Source organism: Leopardus geoffroyi, chromosome A2 (assembly GCF_018350155.1).
Source record: "Leopardus geoffroyi isolate Oge1 chromosome A2, O.geoffroyi_Oge1_pat1.0, whole genome shotgun sequence".
Classification (NCBI taxonomy): Eukaryota; Metazoa; Chordata; class Mammalia; order Carnivora; family Felidae; genus Leopardus; species Leopardus geoffroyi.
In genome coordinates, this window is record NC_059331.1 from 140,864,897 (window position 1) to 140,881,283 (window position 16,387).

Consider the following 16,387-nt stretch of genomic DNA (forward strand, 5'->3'; position numbering starts at 1 on the left):
CTATAAGATTCTTGACCTCTTATGTCCTAATAGAATCTACTAGATAGTTTTTCAACTATTGCCAATAGTAACTGCCGGTGCCTATTTCTTTCAGCTGTTGACTTTAGTGATACCTTCCCCTGTGACTAATTTTTCTTTCTTGAAGTCCAGGGTCTTCAAAACTTTTTTTTTTGTGAAGTACTGCTCTAGCGCCTAAATTAAAAACAAAAAATACCTCCAGAGGAATAAACAAATGAGCAAATGGCTAGATTCTTATGGACTACCTTTTGGAAGGTCTATGAGTAGGTGAGTTAGATTACATTATGTGCAGTAGGGAAGGCATTTCTGAGTGTATATCCAAAGGAATTGAAATCTGGATCTTGACCAGATACCTGCACTCACATGTTCACTGAACCATTATTCACAATGGTCAAGACATGGAAACAACTCAGATGTCCACTGACAAACAAGCAGGTAAAGTAAAAGTGTTATTAAAAAAAAGAAACAGTGGCTTATACATACAATGGAATATTATTCAGCCTCAAAAAAGGAAATCCTGCCATTTGTAGTAAGACAGATGGACTCGGGGACATTCTGCTAAGTGAAATAAGACAGATGCAGAAAAACAAATACTGTATGATCTTACAGAAATGCAGAATCCAAAATAGTCAAACACATAAAAGCAGAGAGTAAAATGGTGTTTGCCAGGGAATGGAAGGAGAGGGCAATGGGGAGGTGTTAGTCAAAGGGTACAAAGTTTCCCTTATGAAAAATAAATAAGTTCTAGAGATTTACTGCACAAAATAAGGCCTATGATTCACAATACTGTATTGTATACTTAAAAATTCACTGAGAGGGCAGATCTTATATTAAGTGCTTTTACCACAAAAAGGAGAAAAAAAGAAAAAGCACAGGGACAAAAGGAAACTTGGAGGTGATAGAAAAGTTTTTGGCCTTCACATTGATGATGGTTCATGGGTGTACGCTTATCTCCAAACACGTTGTACATATCAAATATCTATGGTTTTTTGTAGGTCAATCAGACGTCAGTGAAAGCAATTTTAGGAGAAGAACGAGCACAGAAGCATATTCTTCTGTAAAATTGCTGGGCTGAACATGGATGTATATGAGGGAGGAAGCTGGAAGACTGAGGCGGTGTGAAGACAGCTATCACACAAAGACATTTTATTTATTTATCTATTTATTTCTGTAGCTCTGCCACTCAGACTTGTTTGGACTATTATTCTCTTTGAAGGAGCTGAGTTTCCTCAATTCGTTTTTTTTTTTAATTAAAAATTTTTGTTTAATGCTTATTTGTTTTTGAGAGAGAGAGAGAGAGAGAGAGAACAAGTGGGGGAGGGGTAGAGACAGAGGGAGACACAGAATCTGAAACAGGCTCCAGGCTCTGAGCTGTAAGCACAGAGCTAGATGCAGGGCTCAAACCCACAGACCCTGAGATCATGACCTGAGCCAAAGTCGGACGCTTAACTGACTGAGCCACCCAGGCACCCCGAGTTTCCTCTATTCTTAAATCATCCATCCTACACTTTCATAATCATTCTCCTGCACACATTCCAACCCCTGAACATAATGAGATGGATGTTGTTATACTTAAGATCAAGAGGATAATATTTAATGTTTATAATCTCAACTAAATTACTGACTAGTGCCAGTCTTGAAATTTTACCCCTTGTCACAATATAAATACTACTATTATAAGAAATTGATCCTGAACCACCTTGAGATCCATCTGTAGAACAGAAAAGTAGAATTAAAAAAAGAGGCAAGTCTCCCTAAAAAATGTTTTCCAGCCAGTTGACTGTATATGTATTTGGTCTCTTTGGTTGGGGACTCTAAATAGTCAAGTCCAACGCCATATTGGCTTTGCTACAAAGAAGGTTAATGCCTTCACAAAGGAACTGATGAAGCATATGACAATGCATCAACCTCTTCATTTAAATAAGCTCAGTGGCACTGATAGATGAGCCTCTCTTCCCAAGTATGCTGGGATCATTTATAATGGGTGAGTTAACTGTGTTAACAGCCAACACGCTAACCTGAATGTAGGGTGGCCTGCCAGGGGAGTGGCTGATAATTTCCGTTTGTTGATCTAAAACCTTTGGAAGTGAAGACCCCGACTGACTGAAATGGACACTGAAAAATTGGCCGGAGTGTGAAGTTGTGTAATGTCTAACCGATAGCGGACAGCAACGGGACTGCTTAAATATGTCACCGGTCATGATTTATGGACTTTTGCCTAATGTATGCACTTCATAGTATTTTTGTCCTCACTGAGAACACCTTTCAATACATCTGCCCTTTATTTTCTTAATTTCTCCTTTATACAGGGTAGGCCATTCCATAATAATGACAATGGTTGCATACATTTTTTATAAAGTCATGATATGTACCAACAAAGAAGGAAACAACTATGGGTCTGTGACGGGGTGCTTTCTCCCTTAGTTGGGATTCCTGTCCTTTGCATCTTGAATTGCTACCTGTGCAACTGAATAGACCCCCAGAGGCTTGGATTTCCAGGAAGGGGCATTTAGTATGCAGCTGGCTTCTCCCCACTGATGCCCACCTGCTGAAGTCAGTGACATTCCACACATTTGCTTCAGCAGGAGAACTGCCACACGCTGCTCCCACAATCTGGACAGTTTTTTTTTTTGTTTTTTTTGTTTTTTTGTTTTTTTGTTTTTTAAATCATCAGTATCATCTTCCCACTACTAACAAAACTGTGGCAGTTCTGGAGAAAAATCAGGAAGAGGAAATGGAGAGGGAAGAATATGAGTCCTTGGGTGACTAGGCTTGGAAAATTTGGGCATGGGCACGGACCACCACATGGACACAGTGCTTTGCTTTTCAAAGGAAGCACAGATAGCTGACTTCAGTCTCACCTGCTTAGTAGATAGCATGTTGTTTTGTTCATAGGTCCTTGAGATTATTTAAATAGCCGATAAAGATGAATTTCAATTGTTTTGTTTTTTCAGGAAAAAAATTCTCAGGGTTTGATTTATAGCCATTTCCCCTTTCTTTGTGGAGTACTGTTATATATAAATATATATAAATATAAATATAAATATAAATATAAATATAAATATATTTAGATTTTGCTGTGGAGTCCTTCATAATTTTAAATGCTGGCTGTCATTTAAGTATTGTAACTCATTGGTACTTATGAACTACCAGCTTCAGTCCAGCCAAGGCATTATTGGCAAATTTTCCTTGAATACATGTATTTGACATTTTAGTGACTCTTTCTCGATCAGTGTTTCTCACCTTGACTTCTAGGTGTTCACCTTGGACCCATATGTGTTACAATTGCAGTGTTGGAAGTGATCTTACTGATAATCCAATGAAACTCCATCATTTTACAGTTGAAAACATGGAGACTGAGAAAGATCACTCATCTGGACTGTGAGAAGCCACAGTCTTTATCCCTGGTCTCCTGATTCATAATCTAACATTCTTTCCACAGGGCACACTCCCACGTCTTTATGTGATTTTTTCAAGGATGTGCTAATTTTGGTGCCAAGATGAAGCAGGAATATTGCATGCTATAGTTTAAAGTGACTAGGTAACCAGAGGAAATCCCCACATTAAACAAAGAGGAGGGACAAAACTTCTTGAAATTCCACTTTAACAAGCTGGACTGGGTCCTTACCACAAGTTCCTTATGCCCTTCCAGCTAATTAATAAATTATTAGCTTAGGATTCAAAGGAGACCAAGATAGATTTGCTTTTTATAAACTCTCCTCCACAGCCAACACTGTTTAGATAATGTTTTAGCTTATCCTTAAAATATGTGCTCACGTGCATCAGTTTTGTAAGGAAGAGAAATGCAGAGACTTCGTGTGCACGAAACGGGTGAAAGGGCACTGGGTGAGCAGCTGAGAACTGGGAACCGAGACACCTTTAGTTATCCGATCAACATGGAATATTTACTTACTTGAATCCTAGGAAAAGCCACTGAAGCCAGATCCAGGACAAGAATAGAATAATAATAGCTGCCGGGAAGGAAAGCATAAACCAGGATCCAAAGTTAATGCAACGACATTCAGGGTAACGCCTGTGTGAAAAGACAGAAAAGTGTTCACGGGAGTGTAAAGGGAAACCTTTCTGATGGTCCTCCGGGAAGCAACACCTCACGTCTTTGCCATGCTCCCAGTCAAGAGGGAAGGTGTGGAACCTTCTCATCATTAAGTATGGCAGTTGGTTTTACCTCTTACCTCTTGTCCTGAATCTGTAACTCTGTGATTATTGCTGCTTCCCTCACAAGCAAGGGTGGGTATGTTATGATTTTTGTTCCCTTTGTTCAATGTGTAAGGAAGTGCTTGGGAAAGCTGGCACAGTGTCCACACTCACTAAATGCACAAGAAATGGGTATGCATGGGTATATGTGCCTGGTTCTTAGCACTCGAATCATCGGTATGTGAGCGAGGAAAGACAAACAGACTTGGGAACAGATGAAAATTAACTTCATGGAACCTAAATTGGTAGCTGGCATCCCAGGCACTTAGGAAGGGACTCTGATCCATCCATATTGTCTTCTATAGCCGTTTCCCCTCTCTTCTGTCTGCCCTGAAGAAACTACAACCATCTTGCCAGGCCCTTCTTAGAATTAGACAGTGCTTTAGGGCTCAGCCAAACAGAATAAATCTGGACCAGATAAAAATGACTAAAAGTTCTGTGGAAAACATGAGCTCTTCCTTTATTTCTCCTAGTTATTCTCAGCTTTTCAATCCACATAAACACAAAACAATAATAAAAAAAGTTGGGGGAGGGGAGGAGTCAGAGACAAGCACAGTTTCTTTGGTAACCTCACATTTATTCTTCAAAAATGTAGTATAAATTCCAAGTTAATTCTCACATAGTTATCTATTTTATGACAGAGGAGGGAAAAACAGGAAATTTGAGAAATAGTTTCTTTGCTTTTTTTCTTGACACAGTGACCTTGGAACTTTGGAAAGTACAGAAAACACACAGAAGCAATAAAGACACTGTTAACCTATTTCTATTATTTTTGAAATGATAAAATATAGAGAACTTTATAGAAATGATAGACTTTTATATTCTTGTTCTATTTAAATCACGCTTTGTATTTTTCCATTTAAAAAAGGTCATGTAAATAAATGAAATGTTTCACACTATAGCCATCAACATAAGCCACATTTTTCTATTTTATAAAGTGTCTCCTCTATTTTAAGATGGTTGCTAAGTAATGCAAAGACTTAAAAAAAAAAAAAAGAATGGGTTTTTAAAACTCTAGATTTCCAGTGTTTTCTACCATTACTTTGAGGTTATAAAAAAATTGCTCTAGATCCTAGATTTATCAGGAGCAAGTTGGGATGATCATTATCTATCATGAAGAGATCCAAAGCTTAGCTTACACATTTATGCAATTAGAAATGACCAAGGGTAAGTAAGAAATGCTACAGAATACAGAGAATTGATGAATGGAAAAATGCTATATCATGTCCATGAGCTTCTACTAAGAATTGCTAAAAATGTTTGCTGTCTTCAGTTGGAAAATTCAATAAGGATGAAAAGGCTTATTCTTATTTCTCATCAGTTTATTAGACTTGGGTTACAGGTTGATGGCTTATGCTATTCTGTTCAGCCTAAAGGCATTTAGAAATGCTGCCAGAATTAGGTTCAAACCAGCACCCCAAACCCCATTTCATCTCTCACCGTCTGTAGCTCATACTTTGAAATCAGGCTATATTGTTCTCCTTACTCGGTCCTCTAAAATTTAACTGGGGGCGCCTGGGTGGCTCAGTAGGGTAAGCATCTGATTTCGGCTCAGGTCATGATCTCACGGTTTGTGAGTTTGAGCCCTTGTCGGGCTCTGTGCTGACAGCTCAGAGCCTGGAGCCTGCTTTGGATTCTGTGTCTCCGTCTCTCTCTGCCCCTCCCCCACTTGTGCTCTGTCTCTCCCTATCAAAAGCAAAAATGAACTATTGGGACCTCATGAAGATAAAAAGCTTCTGCACAGCAAAGGAAACAATCAACAAAACTAAAAGGCAACCAATAGAATGGGAAAAGATATTTGCAAATGACATATCGGACAAAGAGCTAGTATCCAAAATCTAAAGAGCTCACCAAACTCCACACCTGAAAAACAAATAATCCAGGAAAGAAATGGGCAGAAAACATGAATAGACACTTCTCTAAAGAAGACATCTGGATGGCCAACAGGCACATGAAAAGATGCTCAACATCGCTCCTCATCAGGGAACTACAAATCAAAACCACACTCAGATATCACCTCACGCCAGTCAGAGTGGCCAAAATGAACAAATCAGGAGACTATAGATGCTGGAGAGGATGTGGAGAAACGGGAACCCTCTTGCACTGTTGGTGGGAATGCAGACTGGTGCAGCCACTCTGGAAAACAGTGTGGAGGTTCCTCAAAAAATTAAAAATAGACCTACCCTATGACCCAGCAATAGCACTGCTAGGAATTTACCCAAGGGATACAGGAGTACTGATGCATAGGGGCACTTGTACCCCAATGTTTATAGCAGCACTCTCAACAATAGCCAAATTGTGGAAAGAGCCTAAATGTCCATCAACTGATGAGTGGATAAAGAAATTGTGGTTTATATACACAATGGAGTACTACGTGGCAATGAGAAAGAATGAAATATGGCCCTTTGTAGCAACATGGATGGAACTGGAGAGTGTGATGCTAAGTGAAATAAGCCATACAGAGAAAGACAGATACCATATGGTTTCACTCTTATGTGGATCCCGAGAAACTTAACAGAAATCCATGGGGGAGGGGAAGGAAAAAAAAAGAGGTTAGAGTGGGAGAGAGCCAAAGCATAAGAGACTCTTAAAAACTGAGAACAAACTGAGGGTTGATGGGGGGTGGGAGAGAGCAGGGGGGTGGGTGATGGGTATTGAGGAGGGCACCTGTTGGGATGAGCACTGGGTGTTCTATGGAAACCAATTTGACAATAAATTTCATATATTAAAAAAAAGGTAAATAAATGTATAAAAATTTTTTTAAAATAAAATTTGTTTAATTGACGAGGGCCTTTTTAGAATTTTTGCCTGGAGGGAGGTAGTTCATTTAGTAAATGAAAGCCTTAAAAAGCAAAATTCTGTTTTCTTTTTGCTTTTTTTCTTTAGTATTAAGGAAGTGAACACCACAGAGGACAGTGGCCTCCATGATCATAACCTTTATACTTATATTTCCAGTGAATACTTTAAGTGATAATGGAATGAATGGCATACTGTGAAGGATTAGTTTTTCACTTTTTCTTTTCCCACTTCCTCATGCCCTGTAAAGTGAAGTGACTGCAAGTATCTGCCTAAAATAAATATCATGAACTATGTTAAGTACAATTCATTCTGATAGAATGAATTACTTTTACCTTTACTTTTACCCAACACTTTGAGTATCTACCATGTACCAGGCACTCTTCTAAATATTGGGGATATAGTGGTGAATTAGATGGATGTAAGATAGTCTTTCATAAAGTTTACATTTTTTAAACATTTTTTAAGTTTATGTATTCATTTTGAGAAAGAGAGAGAGAGAGAGAGAGAGAGAGAGAGAGAGAAAGTGGGGGAGGAGCAGTGAGAGAGGGAGAGAGGGGAAATCCCAAGCAGGCTTTGCACTGTCAGCACCGTCTGACTCGGGGCTAGATCTCACCAATTGTGAGATCCTGACCTGAGATGAAATCGAATTGGAGGCTTAACAGACTGAGCCACCCAGGTGCCCCCATAAAGCTTACATTGAAATGAGGAGCACAGACAGTAAATAGGTAAGCATGAAAACAATCAGAAAATATAACAAAATAATGTAATAGAAAATTACTAGGGAGAGGAAAAAGTTTTACATAGTGTGGTTAAAGAGGGTGATATTTGAAATGGGATCTAAATGGCAAGAAGCAGCCAGTCCTGTAAATAGCTGGGAAATAGTTACCTGCCCCCCACCCCCAGACAGAGGAAATAGCAAGTACAAAGGCCCCGAGGTAGGAATGAGTGCAGAATGTTTGAGGATCAGAAGGCTAGTGTGGCTGTGGGTAGTGAGCTAAAGTTAGTGGCATGAAATTAAGCCCAAGAAGTAGCCAACAGCAATCAGATCATGTAACACCTTGTAGGCCATCAGAAGGAATTTGAATTTTAGCACAAACGTAATCAGGAGTAATTGGAACATAATAAATAAGTTAGTGACATGATCTAACTTAAAGTCTATGTAAATTTGTTATTTACATAAAGCATGTTGGTTAGATGGATCCTCAAGATTGAAGGCAACAAGAGTGGAAGCCAAGTTGTAGTAGGCAGAACTCCAAAATGACTGACAAGATTTCTGTGCCTGGTATACATGTTTTGTATAATCTTCTCTCTTCTGTGTGGGAAGAACTTGCATATAAGGTGGGATTTCATTCCTGTGATTAGGTTCTTTTATGGAAAAAGTGAAGGGATTTTGCAGTGTTAATCAAGGTCCCCATTAATTTTTGAGTTAATCAAAAGGGAGATTATCTTGGGTGGAGCTGACTTAATCAGGTGAACCCTTAAAAGAGAACCTTTCCTGCTGGCCTAAAGAAGTAAGCTTTCCTATTGCCAGAGGAAGGGGCCATGTGGCAAGGACCTAGAGGTAGCTTCTAGAAGTTGAGAGTGACCCCACGCCAAAAGTTAGCAATAAAATGGGCACGTCAGTAATTCAACCACAGGGAACTCAGTTCAGGCCAGTAACCTGAATGATCTTGGAATAGGGCTCTAACCTTCTGTGGAGATTAGAAGTCCAGCTGTCACCTTGATTTTTAGCCTGGTGAGATCCTAAGCAAGGTTCTCAGCTAACCTGTGCCTAGACTCCTGACCCACAGAAATTATGAGGTCACAAATTCATGCAGTTTTAGGCCGGTTAAGTTAATGGTAATGTGTAAAGTAGCAATATAAACCAAATACACAGGGAAATTTATTAGAAGACAAAAGAAGTTTGGCAGAGGAGTAGGGTAGAATGGGAAATAAAGTAGATTTTAGCTGAAGTCAGATTGGTAGCAGTGAAGATGAGAAGAAAATTGATTTTAAACATATTTGGGACAAAATGTGGAGGAATGAGGAAAAGGTGCCATTTACTGAAATGAAGTCTGAGGAGAGAACAGGTTGGCAGATGGGTAAGGAAGTGGAGGGTCAAAAATGCTGCTGTGGGCATGTTAATTGAAGATGTCCCTTAGTTTTCCAAGTGGTCATGTTGGATGGGCAGTTAGATAGATGAGTCTGAAAATGAGAGCAGCGGGCAGTTAGAGATAGAAAAGAGGTCGTTGCCAACATACAGGTGATATTGTAAACCACAGAAATGGGCGTGATAATTTCAGGAGTAAATGGAGATAAGAGGAAGAGGGAACGCACCCTGGGGCATCTAGAGGTCAGGCAGAGGTTTAGGAATGAGCAGATGAGCTAAGCACATTTCATTCTAACACAAATCCTGTGAGGAAAGCATTATATATCCATTTTACACAGGAAGACACTACGTCTCATAAGGTTAAATGGATTGTTCAAGGTCACAGATTGTACAGTCAAGCAGAATTTTCAACCCAGAAGGGGGGTTTAAAATACAATGTCTTTTCATTAAGGCATAGTGTCCTCAACTCCAGTCCCCAGGTGAAAATAGAAAGTTCCATATATACTGCAAGATATCCGTAAGCCAGGGCACAAACTTTATGTCTAAGGACATTTTAGAACACCATAGAAATGATTTCACCATAGCAGAGATGTGCTTTGACCTGAAGCCTGTGTGCCCATCATTGTTGAAACTCAGGAAGATAGTGTTGTTGTTGCAGTTCTCATGCCCAACTACAGAATGATGAATAGCATTAATTCTAATGAAATACATGGAAATTGTCTCAAAAGAATGGATGTACTTGTGGAAATTTACAGCCTTGAAACAAATTTTGGCCTTTAGAGCACTATACGCTGTGTCCATGCTGATTATAGTCCTTTTGATTAATGACTGCTTTGATTATTTGAGTCAAAGCCACTTTTCAGTTCTGTATTGGTATATTTGCAGACATTTCTTTTCAAATATTAACTACTTGTTATTCATGAACCAAGCTTATATTTCTAATAGGAATAGCAAAAGTAAAATAAACAGCATCAACTGCTAGCATTATTGGCAATTTCCTATGTGCCAGGCCCTCTTGCTAAGAGCCAAGCATGCATTATCCCACTTAATCCTCACAGTAATAAGTTCTAGTATCACCCCCATTATACAGAGGAAGAAACTGATGATGTTCACAGAAGTTAAGCTAATATATGGCAAGACTGAAATCTGAGCCAAGGTCTGAGTGCAAACTCTGCAATACCCAAATTTCTTCTATGGTACTTGCCAGAGAACTTATTTCTGAGAAATATAATTGCTCAATTCTCCAGGAAAAAATCATGGTAACTTTTTTTTTTTTTTTCAACGTTTATTTATTTTTGGGACAGAGAGAGACAGAGCATGAACAGGGGAGGGGCAGAGAGAGAGGGAGACACAGAATCGGAAACAGGCTCCAGGCTCTGAGCCATCAGCCCAGAGCCCGACGCGGGGCTCGAACTCACGGACCGCGAGATCGTGACCTGGCTGAAGTCGGACGCTGAAGTCGGACGCTTAACCGACTGCGCCACCCAGGCGCCCCTCATGGTAACTTTTGAAGGTAGCTATTGTTAGGTAACTGGTTTACCTTCTCCCTCTATAATTAGCCAACAAGAAAGGTTAGGAAGGTGGGTACCAATAAACACATTTGAATTTAGGGCACCTATAAACACATTTATTTTACAATTTCTTAGTTTGTGAACCCACAGTAGTTATAATTTAATATGTAATTAGTAACAACGACTGTGCTAATTGTTCACAATAAAAGTTCCTTCCATGCTCTTTGTACACCCACATATTACACAGCTGACACCCACAAGCTGAATAATATTCTTTGATAATCAACAAGTTATGAAATTGTACTTCCATTTTAATCTGGTAGATTTGCGTTTTGGGTTTAACTAATAGCTGTTCTATTTGTTAAATAATATTGATGCATCGAAACTAGTTTGCTATGACAGCAGTAATTGCCTCTAATAGTATTTCCCTCAGTAGCATAATTTTAATATCAAAAAATTATTTAGTTATTGAGATGATTCCCAAGAACAATAAGCACTTCATTTATGTCTTGGTAGAGTTCATCTCAGCTGATGATTATCGATCATCTACCTGTGCCCCTTGTGTGCTAAAAGAATAAGACGGTGATTCATTCAGACTCTATAAGTCTGAAAATCATCAGGGGTGATGGTTATGCATAAATGTAGATGAGACACGTTTATAGACATGTGAATACAGTTTATGATCAGAGGAGATGGGAATGGTGGTATAGGAGTATCTGAACAGAGTTTCAGATGAAAGAGCATCCACACAAGTAGAGAAAGAAATTGACACAATTGGCAGGCCTTTCAAGAACCGTAGTAGGAGGAAATGGGTTAATTACAAGGTGGTAGATATTAACAATAATTGTCAGGGAAGGAGGAGATTGGGTGATGACTGGAAGTATTGTCAGTGGAGCAGAATGGAATGAGGGTCAGGCAGAGAATGCTGATCAACCAGGATTTACCTAACAGAGGAGCTAATAAAAATCTCACAAACCTGTAAGGTAGTAACAGGAAGTAGGAAGACCAAAGAATATTTCCAGAATGCTCTATTCCAAGGATTAGTTAAGGATAATGGTGAATTAATCACAGAGGAGCCAGAATTTAGGTACCACTGGTGCTAGATTCAGATTAAGAATGCCAAAAAACGGCACACTTTATAGTTGAGTTAGGGAATTAGCTTCATCTGGTTAGTATTATTCTGAAAATCACCTCCCAAGCTATACATCAGCTCATGACAACAAGGGAATGGTTCAGTCTAACTAGCCACACACTTAGCTTTGCAACTATTTCAAATGACACTTGCTATGTTTGCATGCTTACATTAAAAAAAAAGAAAACGCCACCCATGAATGTGAAGACTGATGTAGTTTTTCTTGCTACTGGCAGCAAACTTGTGTTTTTAGAATTTTGCCATCTTGGCACCCTCACATAATATGGTCTGTCAGGCAGTGAGACTGCAGAGTAGAAAGAGCACTGGGCATTGGGCCATCTGTATTCATCTGGCTGTTCCTCCATTGACTAGTGATCATCAATTGCTTAAAGTCTCTGAGCCTCAGTTTCCTCATCTGTGAAAGGAGGGAACTGTACACATGCTCTGAAATTCCTCTGTCTTCACTTTTTCTCTCCTTAGCCCTCATTATTACTCAAGAGGATGTGTACTTCTTTTCCAAGACTAACATTTCGACTCTTGTTTCTAATTCCATTCTGCTTCTACCTGACTCTTGGCCAATCAATCTCCTCCTCTCTCTTTTTCAAAATGTCACACATCTCTTTTACAGTTTCCTTCTCCTGAGTGTAAAACAAAACTGACATCTCCCTTGTTCCAAGAGAACTCTCTGCCTCTGGTCACACCATGCTTGTTCTTTTTTTCTTTGCTTTGTCAAACTTGAAAGAACCATTTAAGTTAGCTGCTTTCCCCTCCCCACTATTTACTCGCATCTTAACTCTCTGCAGTCTAAATTTGGTCCTCCCTCCCATGTGTCTTCTTGGGGGACACCGATAAGAACCAAGCCTTTTCTTAGCCATCCTCCTCCTTGACCCTTCTACCACACTGCTTGTTCCTGAGTCATCCTCCACTTTGAAAATGGTCTTATTTGGCTTTCAAAACACCACATGCTCCTGGTTCTCCACCTACTCTGATAAACTTTTCTCATCTTTTTTGTCAACACTACCCAATAGTCTATCCATGTCTTGATTCTTTTAACTTTTTTCTCCCTTTGTAACCATTTCTACATCCAAGATTTTAATTTCTGTCTGTGTGTGTGTGTGTGTGTATGTATGTGTGTGTGTATATATGTGTGTGTGTGTGTGTGTATGTATGTATATATATCCCTCAAATTAAATTTTTTTTAATGTTTATTTATTTTTGAGTAAGAGAGAGAGACAGAGTGCAAGCAGGGGAGAGGAAGAGAGACAGGGAGACACAGAATCCGAAGCAGGCCCAAAGCGAGGCTCGAACCCATGAACCAGGAGATCCTGACCTGAGCCAAAATCGGACACTCAACCGACTGAACCACCCAGATGCGCCAGCCCTCAGATTTTAAACTAACTTCAACGATGCATTTGCAAATGACTACTGAAAATCTTGTGGATAGGGTCTTAGCAGGCCATGTTAATACATCTAAAATCAAATTTATTAATTTCTCCAATGAACCGAGAAATTCATGGCATCACTACCTATCTATCCATATTGGCAAAAATTCCCAGAGTTGCCCTAACCCCTCCTTGCCCTTAAATCCTCACACCTAATTACTCACTCTTCCTGTCTGTACATACAGTGTCCTGAGTCTAAATCCTATCACTTCACAACTGGCTTAGGTTTGCCCTTATCGTCTGTTAGCACTTTGGTAATAGACTCCTAATTGGTCTTCTATCCTCAGACTCTTAGAATGCCAATCAGTCTGCACATTGCTGTTCTCAACAGTGCCAAAAAATACACAGATTATTTCACTGCCTCCCTAAAAACATGATTACAAACTTTTTGTGTTTTGGTTTTATGAATTATTTGCATTCATTTTCTTCATAAACATGCTATTTACCTCTTTTAAGATTGGGTCATGCTGTATAGACAAGTTTTCTCTAGTGATCCTGGCCGTGCACACAGCTACACTACTCTGTTAGAGTGAACGTTCAATTATGTTTCTAGGGAGGTAATTGTTTAGGGAGACAGACGGGGGTTTGAATGATCTTGGTTTGGACCTCAGTCTGCTATACAAATATCCACTTTCTTGACTCTAGTAATAATAACAAACATTTACAGAGCAAATGCTCTGTGGTAGGCACTTTTTAAAGTGTTATTTATTTATTTATTGTAAAACTCTAAACAACTCTCTAAGAGAGAGACCTTATTATCATCCCCATTTCTCTGGGAAGGTAACAAGCTTAAAGAGAGTAATCTGTCCAAGATCACCTCGTTTGTAAATGGAAGAACTGGGATTTCAACACAGACATTTTAAGTCTAGAGCCTATGCTTTACTCCCCAGTATATGCCACCTTCACAGCAAGGATATATAGAGTATGTGTGCACTAAAACGTATGTAAAATTTCTGACACGAATTCAATACATGTCACCTAACTTCTCTCCTATATGTCAAAACCAAATGTTGTTATGTTTTAAAAATTTTAAAGGTTTCCACATATGCATGTTTTGTCTAGAAAACCAGATGGAATTTCGAAGTTTCCTGACAAGTTTTATTTTTTGCATTCTCCAGAAGAATTCAAAACAGTGCCTTGCACATTGTCAGTCCTCAACTAATGTTTGTTGACTGAAGAGTGAAGGAATAAAGGTTTGTTTTATTTGCACTGAATGAAATTTAGCTTTCTCAGAATTCATTGTTCTTCCATTCTTTGTGCAAAGAAGAGAATAAAAGACACTATATATATGTATATATATGTATATATAAATATACTTATAAATATATTTATATGAATATATAAAATACATATAAATATATTTTGTATCTATAAGTGATAGATGGAGAGATGGATAAAGGCTTTGAAATGTGTTATCCATTCTCCTCTTCCCATTGTTTGTAAGATGGCACCTTTCTCTAGAAGTAAGTGGTAGGAAATCATGGATTCTTAGGATTCATGCACCTTTGGAGCTGGGCGAGATCCAAAATTAAATTGCACAAAATCACCGTTGGTATTGCTTTAAAAAAGATGGCAAGCGGTGTCAAGAGGATAAAGGTGGCATTATTGTAGTGGATTTGAAAATAAAGGGCAATTTCTGTCTTTTTCCAAACATCTGGGCAAAGAATATAAATCCTTTTTTTTTTCCCCTGTAGTTTTAAGTTTCTGGAACTTTTCCTAAAGAAAGTGAATGCACTTCATTCCATTGTTGCTTTGAGATGCTGTTGTCTTTTAGGGCCAATATTTAAGAAAAAGTTAAATATCTAGTTTGTTTAATAATATCAATTATATTTTTTCACATAAGGTTGTTTTTCCCCTCTATTCTAGTATTTTCTATCAAGAAGGGGTACTCTGAGTTTCTTTTTTTTTGTGTATAATTCCTAATGTTAAAGTAAACTTTTGAAGACAAAACGTCGCCAAATTTCAAAGTACATGTTAAGCATTTTCTAAATTTAAAGAATCTTTGGCCAAATTCCCATGACTAGGAGAATTAGAAGATTAGATAATTAGGGAAAATAGTTACTGAAACATTTTGCTCAAAGTGCTACAATGCTCTCAATCTGTCATTGCAAATGACAAGGGAACAGTTAAGTAAAAGAAAATTTGGTTGATACATTGTGCAAGACTACAGACCAATGGCAAATTCAGCATAGATTACTTTACTTTACTTTAACACCATCAATTTCATGGGAATGGTAGAGGCTAGCAGTTCTCTAACACCAAGAATAAAATAATAAAATTCTGGTCTAAATTTTTAGAAAAAGAGATTTACAGAGAAGACTATAATGTGGAACCTTCTTGGGGAATTAATGAGAAAGGACAGCAGTCTAATTTTCAGAAAGAGATCAAGTACATTTCCTGTCTTAAATTAGGGGATACATTGGGTAAGTCTTTTCTGAGATGGCGAATTTCAGAAGTCTCCCACTTATAAACCAAATGCCTTTTAGAAGTTTGTTTCTAAGTTGGCCATTGGGAGTATACATGATGCATGTGTAATCAGAGAAACAGTAAATACACAAGGAGGTCTGTGGTAGCTTGTCCTAAACCGCCCTGCCACTGTTCTTTGCACACAAGTTCTTGTTCTTTTTAGAATGGAGTGTGACATTTTCTTGAATCTTGGATTTCTTGGAAAAGCTATGCATGTACAACATTTTGCAAATAATTTCAGAAAGTTTATAAAATCTGTGAATCTGCTTTGAAGTATGTAATTTTCCTGATTCTGAACCTGAATTTTCCTGTGAAAAGAGCTAAATCCTTTTCCAGAGCATCCTTAATGCTGCCCAACTTGCTGGAACTCTGACAATTATCTGTCCTATTAGTACTTGAAAATATACCTTGGGTGTAGAATCAGTTTGAGGCCTCACATAAAAGCATGGACTTTCAAACTATTTTTCAATAGTTCTTACAATAGCTCTTACAAATATTGTCAAGTATTTTTACATAGTTTAATTCATTTAATTCTCACAATAATCATCTGAACTGTGACTATTTTCGATGGGTAAAATTAAGTCTTGGGGAGAGTAATGCACTTTTTATTCTTCAAATTCATAAAGTAAGTGACTGAAAATTGTGTAATTAAAATTTTTTTATTGTTTATTTATTTTTGAGAGAGAGAGAGAGAGAGAGAGAGAGAGAGTGTGGG

General features: G+C 38.3%; 1 protein-coding gene across 4 annotated transcripts in view; it reads right to left on the reverse strand.

Moving 5' to 3' along the window:
• The window catches only part of SLC13A1 (solute carrier family 13 member 1), a 143,882-nt gene that overhangs the window by 57,338 nt on the left and 70,157 nt on the right, over positions 1-16,387 (reverse strand). For all 4 annotated transcript variants that reach the window (XM_045495476.1, XM_045495478.1, XM_045495477.1 and 1 more), the window contains exon 8: positions 3,932-4,051. In XM_045495476.1, the coding sequence (XP_045351432.1) occupies positions 3,932-4,051 (120 nt within the window). The remainder of the gene's footprint in view (positions 1-3,931; positions 4,052-16,387) is intronic.